We start from the raw sequence: 10,305 nt of genomic DNA, 5'->3' as shown, positions 1-10,305 counted from the left end.
CCTGCCCTGGCGTGTGAGCAGACAAGTCTCTCGGGCTGATGAGTGTTGGGTGGCACCGATCCTCTGTGCGGGAATCTCTCCGCTTTGCCCTCCGCACCCCTGTGGCTGCACTGTCCTCCACGGCTCTGAAGCTGGCCCCCTCCTCCACCCGCAGTCTCTGCCCGCGAAGCAGCTTCCTAGTGTGTAGAAACCTTTCCTCCTTCACAGCTCCCTCCCACTGTTGCAAGTCCCGTCCCTATTCTTTTGTCTCTCTTTATTATTTTTTCTTTTGCCCTACCCATGTACGTGGGGGAGTTTCTTGCCTTTTGGGAGGTCTGAGGTCTTCTGCCAGCATTCAGTAGGTGTTCTGTAGGAGTTGTTCCATGTGTAGATGTATTTCTGGTGTATCTGTGGGGAGGAAGGTGATCTCCACATCTTACTCTTCCACCATCTTCCCCTCGTCTCCCCATTCTCTACTTTTTAAGCCAGCAACATTTTTTTTTTTGCCTTCTAATGGTTACTTTATTAATTCAGTTGTTATTGTTTTTCATAATATATATCCTTGGGTTACTTAAGCCACTGCACTTTCTTAATCAAGGTATAAACAAGCTTTGCTTTTTTAAAAAATAAACTTTTGAAGAAAATTTTAATACCAAGTATTAATTAATTAACTTATTTTTATTTCTCTCCCTCTCGCTCTCTCTCTCCTCTCCATATATATATATATATATACACTTTTTCAGATTCTTTTCACTTATAGGTTATTGCAAAACATTGAGTATACACTTCTCTGTGCTATACAGTATGTCCTTGTTGGTTATCTATTTTATATATAGTAGTGTGTATATGTTAGTCCCAAACTCCTAATTTACTCCTCCCTCCCTTTTACCCTTTAGTAGCCATAAGTTTTTTTTGTTTGTTTGTTTTGTTTTTTTATGTCTGTGGGTCTATTTCTGTTTTGTATATGTGTTCATTTGCATTATTATTGGCTACCATAAATAGTGCCGCAGTGAACATTGGGATGCATGTACATTTTCAAATTATGGTTTTCTCCAGATATACACTCAGAATTAGTATTGCTGATCATCTTCTAGTTGTAGCTTTCTAAAGGGCTCAAGATAAACTATGATTCTGTAGTTTATACCCATTTTCTTATTAGGTAATGAGGTTCTTTTCAGTTTTATACTTTATCTCCAAATAAAGCAAAACTTTGGTAAAGTTCTCAAAGACCTGTGAACTAAGGAACTATATTTTGGGGGTGGGTTGGAGAGCTATATTGATTCAGGTGGATATTTTTGTGAGAAATGGCATTCAATTTTCTTTTTACTTTCTACTATTGAAATTTTAAACATGTACAAATGTAGAGAGGTACCAAGAAACAATCAAGAATTTGCAACAATTATTAATATATGATCAAAGTTGTTGATCTATATCTCTCATCACAGCACCGATGCAGACACTAGATACTGCCATCTGTAAATTCCACAAAGTTACAGTTAATATTTTTTCTAATATCTCTCCTTTGAGGTCTTGGCCTTCTGATGCTGTTACATACTTCCCCTAACTGGAACAAAATGGTGAAAAGAAAGAATTATTAGTTAAATAACAAGGATTCCCTTTATTCTCCTTGAACAACAGGGACTAACATTCCCAGTTTCCCACTAAGGGAGGAGGAACCTCCATTGCTACTGCTGCAGTAACACAGCTTAGGATGGAGGCAGAGTCTGAAGAGAAAAAAACTACACTATTTTCACCCCACAACCCTCCTCTCTACCAACCAGATTCTCTGACATTTTCAATTTCCTGGTAGATATTCTTGGTTCAATATATCTTCATCATACACTCAACTCTTCTAAAATTAAACTCTATTCTCCAGATTCAGTCATTACAACTACTAGCTTTATATGTTCCCAAATCCCTTGCTTCCTTACAGTCAATTAACAAACCAGAGCAGTGACAATATCCTCCTTTCTAACTACATATTTTGACTTCTGGTCTGTCAAGATAGATAAATTTTCAGGGTACCTGAAAGAAAATCTTATCACCTTATTTATTTATTAGAGCACATACTTTCTCATCTACTCAATGACTTTGTTCCACAATTTCCCTCTCTCTATTTTTCATACTCTTAGTGGATCATTCTCTTTACCCTAAAAACTTTCTATTATCTTTTCCATCTTTAAAAAGAATAGAAAAGAAGACTATATCTTTTGCCAATTCCTCCTTCCTCTCCTTAACAGGAAAACTCCTCAAAAGATTTGTTTATATTCACTGCTTCAGATTACCCTTCTCCTATTCATTATTTAACCTACTCCTATCAGGATTTTGCCAGCATCATTCAACAGAAATTAGTTCAAGTCAATAGTTATATCCACACTGATTAATCCACTGATTAACTCTCAGTTCTCATCTTATGTAACTCATTGGTAGCTTTTGAAATGATTTCTCTCTCTCTCTCTCTCTCTCTCTCTCTCTCTCTCTCTCTCTCTCTTTCTCAGTTTCAGATCAGGGCCAGGTTCATTGGAATGAGATCTGTGACCTGGGCAGTCACAAAAGACTCTGGGCTTAGAAGAGTTCTGTATATGGTGTAGTGTTCTGCTGTCAATGTCTTGAAATTTTAAATATATTTTTAACAAGAGTTCACTTTTTTTGAACTATGTCCATAATAGTTACCAGTTCTGCTTCTAATACAACCCTCTCTGTTCTCTTCCTATCTTTCTGATTGTTGCATCTCGGTCTCTTTCTGCATTCTTCCTCTTCTTCCATTTTTAGACTTTTGACTCCTCTATCTATAGTCATTTCCTTCATTATCTCACCTCTTTCTATGGTATAAATACCATGTATTTGCTGACAATTTCAAAATTTATATTTCTAGGTCAGGCAGGCTAACCTCTCAAAGTCCAGATTTTTATAGCTGTCTATTCAACCTTTCAGTGTCAACTTGTCTGAAATTGAACTCATGATCTTCCATCTCCACACTTCTCTATCCATAGCCTTTCTCATCTAAGTTGACAGAAACTCTTCCAGTTGTTCATTTACTTGTGTCCTTTTACTTCTCACATCTCACCCATCAGGAAATAATGCTGAATTTACCTTCAAAGTATATCACAAGATAATCACTTTTTGTGAATTACCATGATCTTTCACTGGATTACTGCAGTAACTTTCAAAAAGGTCCAATTTCTTCTATTCTTGCTTTCCTAAAATCTATTCTCAACAAAACAGTCAAATTCTTTATGACGTAAATCAGTTCAAATCACTCCTGTGACTTGGTTCCTTATTTCACTTAAAGTAAAAGTCAAAGCCTGTTCTATGGCATAAAAGGCCTTACATGATTGGGTGTAAAGATGCTCTTTACTGCCGCATTATTCACCCAACTCTACCACACTGGTCCCTTCACTCTTTCTCAGGCATACCAATCATGTTCATGTTTTGCATCATTGTTCTATCTGTCTTTCCTTCTGGAAACACTTTCTTCTAGATATATACTTGGCTAGCTCTCTTGCATCTTTAAGCTTTTGTTTGTATTTCAGCTTCCTAATGAGGGTTGCCCTGATTACCCTATTTAAGACTTTATCATGACTTTCTTGCATTCCATTTCTCTCTTACGTGTTTATATTTTCTACTGTGTGTCTCTATCTCTCTGTTTCAGTTATCTTTCCCTCTTATGTTCCCTTTCTTTCTCTCTCTTTCTGTTTTCCTAAAGCATTTGAAACTAAGTTGTCAACACCTCTATATATTAGCATGAATATCCTATAAGAACATTCTTCTACATAATCAGGGTACTACTATCATACTACAGAAAATTAACATTAATTCCTAATTTCACCCAATAAGCAATCCATTATAAAAATTTCCGTTGCCTTTTGGTTTTTGTCATTAAATGTTTTTCAGCATAATGGGTGGCATAGTGTCTTCCCAAAACTCATGTCTAAGGAACCTCAGAATGTGACCTTATTTGAAAATAGAGTAATGTAATTCATTAAAAGGAGGTCATACTACATCAGTGTAGGTCCTAAATCAATCAACCTGTGTTCTTATAAGATTAGTGGACACACAGAGACACACAGGGAAGGAGATCATGAGACATAGAGCCAAAGACTGAAATGATGCATCTTCAAGACAAGAAATGCCAAGGATTGTCAGGAGATTCCAGAAGTTGGAAGGAGAAAGGAAAAATTTGTTCTAGAGCCTTCAGAGGTGGAGCAGCACTGCTTATAACTTGATTTTAGACTTTTAGTCTTCAGAGAACTGTGAGAGAATACATTTCTGTTGTTCAGAATCACCTAGTTCCTGGTAATTTGTTATGGAAACCATAGGAAACCAATACATCCATTATAAAGTAGATATTTTCAACATAAAGGAGGTTATGTAAATTTTCTTTATGTAAATTTTCTTTGATTGGAATACAGAAGAGGTCACTCAAAAGTTTTGGTTTTCCTTATATTCTAAATATATTTTATATATTCTATATTATAAAAATGCAAGCAAGAATAGAAATAAATTATCTTAAGGTAGAAGGACAAAATTTACATAGGTTAATTGTAAGCATTTTATAATTTAGAAAAAAAATACTTCTCTAAAAGGTAGAATATTTTGCAAATGAAAATATATAGCAGAAACTATATATAATTTTCTGAGAAAAATAATTATATCCATGTTATTAGTCATGAATAATAATTAGAAATAATACAACCCAATCCTTTTATTTCATAGTTGGAAAAAATTGAAGTTTAGAATAGATACAATAGTCTTCTCCAAGAATAATAGCAAACAAAAGACTTGTTATTTAGTGTATGTTGCTTTCACATCAGTCTTAGATTTTAAAATAAAATCTTAACCTTTTCCTCTCTTGCATTTTTTTCCCTTGAAATATATATATTGGAATTAACTTGAGTGAGATCAACAGTGCAAGAGTGAGGAGTGGACCAGACAAGGTATCAGCTGTCTTGTGATGAAGGGACAAGTGAAGAAGGAGCCAAATGAGGCAGTAACTGGCACTAAGTCAAGGTCAAATAGGGAGGTGACAGAGAAAAGACAGGCTCAATTAAGAAGGCAACAAGTACAGGAGCTGTCTACACTGGGTTAGGGCCAAAAAGCCCCTGGTGTGAATACAGATGAATAGAGAGATACACTGTCCCTGGCTTTCAAAATGGTGGAAGGAAGCCACTAAGGAATGTCGATCATCTATAGAAGTTGGAAAAAGCAAAACAAATAAAAACCAGAAAATCCAAAATGACAAGAACAACAAACACGATTCTCCCCTACAATCTCTAGAAAGAAAAGCAGTCCTGCTGACACCTTGATTTTAGCCCAGTAAGACTTATGTTGGCCTACTAACTTCTAGAACAGTAAGATAATACATTTGTGTTGTTTCAAGCCATTAAGTTTGAGGTGATTTGTTACAGAAACAATAGAAAGCTAATAGGAAAAAATGGGTTTTTCATTATCAACAAAGTTACAAATATGTAAAGGGAGGAATCTAGAATAAATCCTGAATGTTAGATTAGAATTGGAAGGAATGGGGTAAACTCTTATGTATTTCAAAATATAGATATAAATATGGTTATAGATTGATATATATATATATATGAATGTATGCTGTATGTTTGTATGTTTATGAACACACACGTGTGTGTGTACAATTGTGTGTGTATGTATGTATGTATGGGTGCTTTCACTTTTTACTTCAGTTCATCGATAGGCCTGGCAGTAGCAATATCCCATTAGCAATAAGCACGCTTTTTGCACAGATCTTGGCTTCTAAATATCACTTTTTACTAAACAGTAGTGGAATTTTTAAGAAAAATGGCAAATCCCAGGATTGGGGAAGGAAAGAAATAGCTAAGCCTGGAAAATCTAATGCCAGAAAGTAAGAGAATATCAGAAGGGGGATGGGGTCTTGTCAAAGGACATAAAAGTCAGCTTAAAGAGGTTTCCATTAGCTAATGCCAGTACAACTTGAGCATCAAAATAAATAAACACATTTATAATATAATGAATAAAATATGAATTCATAATGATATAAAGAGGTAAAGAAATTGGAAGAAGAGAAATCTCTTACTTGCAGTCAGGCAACTAAAAGATGTGGAAGAAATATAAAAGTGTAAAATAATCTTTTGGAAAATATTACAGCATTAATTGTCTAGACAAAATTTTTTATCAGAGGATACTAAAAATGTAATAGGGAAATAGTATTTTCACAGTAACAAAGTATTTCCCTATGTATATCATAGTAATTACAGTAGGGAATCTGGAAACTTTATAATGAAGAAAGACTACACCTCTATCAGCTGATCATACTTAACATTGCCAGGGGTGACACAAATTGACGTCATGTGTCATGAGCTATAAAATGAGAACAAAGTATTACATTTGTGATATTTATGATAAAAATACATAACTTGAATCTCATTATGAAGCAACATTAAACATACTCAAATTGAGAAACATTCTACAAAATAACAAGCCTATAATTTAGGATTATAAAAGAGTGAGGAATCGTTTAGATTGACTGATTCAAGGGATATGGCCACCAGTAGATACTCCTAACTCCGGATTGGATAAATTTCCTATAAAAATAGTAGTATTTACCAATATCAATTTCCTTATTTTAAAGGGCTATACTATAGAAGAAAATACCCTTGTTTTTAGAAAACATACATTTAATTATTTAGCTTTAATGGGACATCATATCTACATATATGTAAATATATAAGAGCAAGAGAATGACATAGTATTGATAAAATATTTACAATTTAGATGAAGAATATAAAAATTGAAGATATTCAAAAGTTACTTTTTACTATTTTTGTAAATTTTCAGTTACTATGAATTGTTTTCATAATAAAAAATAAAGGAAAATGACTTTATCAAGTAGCCACCATGAATAAGTTTATTCTCAGAGTTATTCTGTTAGCAGAATGGCTTCTTATAAAAAGGATTTCTTGGGTTCTTGCAGCCTTGTATCTCTGTTTCTTTCTTTCCTTCCTTCCTCCCTCCCTCCCTCCCTCCCTCTCTCCCCTCTCCTCCCTTTCCTTTCCCCTTCTCCTCCTCTTCTCCCTCTATAAATTGGTATTTTTAATTAGATTTTTACTAATCCTTTTTCTTCTTGTTTAGATTGATGAGCAAATTGAAAGCATGTTTAATTCAAAGAAGAGAGTGAAGGATATGGCTGCTCCTGGAACATCTAGTGTTCCTGCTCCAACTGCAGGAAATGCTGAGAAGTTAGAAATTGCAAAGAGATTGGCTCTTAGAATCAATGCTCAGAAGAATTTGGGGATTGAGTCTCAGGTAGATGTGATGCAGCAGGCCACCAATGCAATTCTTAGAGGTGGCACCATCCTGGCTCCCACTGTCTCTGCAAAAACCATTGCAGAGCAACTTGCTGAAAAGATCAATGCCAAGCTTAATTATGTGCCTTTGGAGAAACAAGAAGAGGAGAGACAGGATGGTGGACAGAATGAATCTTTTAAGAGATATGAAGAAGAATTAGAGATCAGTGACTTCCCACAGACTGCTAGGTGGAAAGTTACCTCTAAGGAAGCTCTGCAGAGAATCAGTGAATATTCTGAAGCTGCAATTACAATCAGAAGAACATACTTCCCACCTGGCAAAGAACCCAAGGAAGGAGAGCGGAAAATTTACTTGGCAATTGAAAGTGCCAATGAACTGGCTGTGCAGAAAGCAAAGGCAGAAATCACCAGGCTTATAAAAGAAGAACTGATCCGGCTGCAAAATTCTTACCAACCAACAAATAAAGGAAGATACAAAGTCTTATAAAACATCTGGAAAAAACTTTTTACCTGTGCTGGTCTGTGATACATGTGGCAATTGTTGTCTGCAGTTTACAGTGTATTTTAAGTTAAGATTTTTAAAATTCTTTCTTGCTGATTTTTTTTTTTAAATACAAGAAACCAGTATTTGCTAATGAATTTTCTTTCAGTAAGTATCCCCAGAATTATCAAACTATATTTAAGGTTTTCATTAAAGTGCCCTTTAATGTAAATCTGGATAATATTCCAGAAGAGTAAGAAAACTAAAATATTTGGACTTTCCATTGAAGGAAATAAAGTATATAAGTCGCTAAGGGGCTATTCACCTTATCTTCTTGCAATGAAATTGTGATAATCTCCTCAGAAAAGGTAAAATTCTCTAATTTTGTGACCACCTTGAGCTTAAATCTTACTTGACTCAGTGGAACAATATGAACTATATTTAAGAATATTATAATAGAATTTTTACAAAATGCATTCACAGTTTTTGTTTCAATTTTTATTATCATGTATGAGCCATAGTTGGACTGGTTTTTGGTTTTGTAAAATTAAAAATTTGTAGTATAAGAATTTTTTGCATTCCTTTACACTGCTAAGAGTTTTAGTATTTAATACTTTTAGGTTCCCCTAACAACCTCTGGCTCTGTGCCTAGCTACTAACTCTTTTCTAATCTTCCTTAAAAGAAAGTGATTTGTAGCCTATAAATATTAATATGATTGTTTTTTTCCCCTGAAAGTGTTCGTTTATGCATCTGTACATACAAACACCATACTAATCTGATTTTTCTTCAGGATTATTGAATAAGTTGTGAATTTTCTTTCTTAAAAAAAAGTATAATGGCACTCACATTTTAAACTTAGACTTTAAGCATTTCTCAGTGAAATTCAGTTCACAAAGAATCATAAATTATATTTTTGAGCCTTCAGATATATTTCCTGAATATTCTAGTTTAAATTGCTATAATTGGATCACCTAATTTTTTTCAAGACTCCTGGTGTATTAGAACTTCATATTGTTGTCACTTCTTGAAAAAATAAAATTTTCAGGAATTAAATAGATGTATTTCTTAAATTAAAAGATATAGAAGTTCCCTTGAGTATTCTTGACTTAGAGTTTTTAAAAAAGAAAAAACCAAAGAATATTATAGCTGTTAAATTATTTTAATAGTATGTTAGGTGGTTAAAGTGACAAGGAGTATCAATCATGATTTCTTCAATATAAAGTTATCCTTAATGAAAATCTAAGGTATAACTTGGAACTATTCTTGGATCTCTCGCATATCCTCTTTTTTTCTTGGAGGAAGAAAACAGACACAACACAGCAACAGAACCAAATAAACCATTTACTATAAGATTTCAGGCATCTTGGGCTCCTCCCCCCTCCCCCATTTTATTTATATCCTTATTTTTGTTATCTAGTGATAGTTTGTTTCTTTTGATAGAATATGTTGCAGTCCCACGTTGATGGCAATTGGTGCTCCCTTCAGCCTGCTCCATGGTCACTTGGAGATTCAGAGTTTTACATCATTTTAGCATTATTACGTTTATGTTTGTATATCTGGTTGTAATAAGCCACTGATAGTACTTTGTTAAAATGAAGCACATTTCTCTGTTATTACATTTTTTTTGTTTTGTTGTTGTACGCGGGCCTCTCGCTGTTGTGGCCTCTCCCGTTGCGGAGCAGAGGCTCCGGACGCGCAGGCTCAGCGGCCACGGCCCACGGGCCTAGCTGCTCCGCGGCATGTGGGATCTTCCCGGACCGGGGCACGAACCCGTGTCCCCTGCATCGGCAGGTGGACTCTCAACCACTGCGCCACCAGGGAAGTCCCTGTTATTACATTTTTTTAGTGTCACAGTCTTTGATTTTTAAGATTTGAATGACGTACCAGTTAATTTGTTTTTTTAATGCAATATCAATATTTGCTCATGTTTTCTAAATTCCTTATAAAATAAAGTTCATTTAGTCTGAAAATAATTAAAAAAAAAAAAAAAAAGGATTTCTTTTTCCTCAAAAATAAATGAGATTTCTTTTTCCTCAAATATATGCCACATTAGTAAACATATGATTTTATTTCCCTGTGCTCATAAATAATTTTCCAGGTTATAATTTTATGTATTCATAATTAACAACTCATGATATTCCATGTATATAAGTACATCTTTCAAAATGATGAGTATTTGTGTTCTTTTTAACATTTATATTACATCTACATCAGTTTTTCTTAAGCTACCACCCATTTTCCTTAGACCAACTTCTATGATGGAACATAGATCAAATAAAATCCCAATTAATACCAGAACTTACATCAAAAAATTGATTCATATAGACAACAAGCATAGTCTTGAATAAAAGGTACTAAGAAAACATTAACACTTAATCAATATCACTAAAAAATAATGACATATAAAGACTAGGACACATATTTCATCCTTAAGTTTTCAATAATAGATATGATTGGCAATCACTTGAATTATGTAAGTAGGCTGACAGTTATGAAAGCTTTCCAAAAGTTTTTCCTCATTCAAAGTCTTATACATGCCTATGAAGATA

General features: G+C 34.2%; 1 protein-coding gene across 1 annotated transcript; it reads left to right on the top strand.

Annotated features, from left to right (window-relative positions):
• Positions 1 to 7,070: 7,070 nt before the first annotated feature.
• On the top strand, positions 7,071 to 9,694 carry LOC132508600 (probable ATP-dependent RNA helicase DDX46). Its single transcript, XM_060128895.1, has 2 exons — positions 7,071 to 7,923; positions 9,197 to 9,694. Exon 1 carries the CDS (start codon positions 7,120 to 7,122, stop codon positions 7,759 to 7,761), a length of 642 nt encoding a protein of 213 aa, XP_059984878.1. The 5' UTR covers positions 7,071 to 7,119; the 3' UTR covers positions 7,762 to 7,923; positions 9,197 to 9,694.
• Positions 9,695 to 10,305: the final 611 nt, after the last annotated feature.

Source organism: Lagenorhynchus albirostris, chromosome 18 (assembly GCF_949774975.1).
Source record: "Lagenorhynchus albirostris chromosome 18, mLagAlb1.1, whole genome shotgun sequence".
NCBI classification, from domain to species: Eukaryota; Metazoa; Chordata; class Mammalia; order Artiodactyla; family Delphinidae; genus Lagenorhynchus; species Lagenorhynchus albirostris.
Note: the sequence above shows the minus strand (reverse complement) of the source record. Positions and strands in the feature narration are given on the sequence as shown.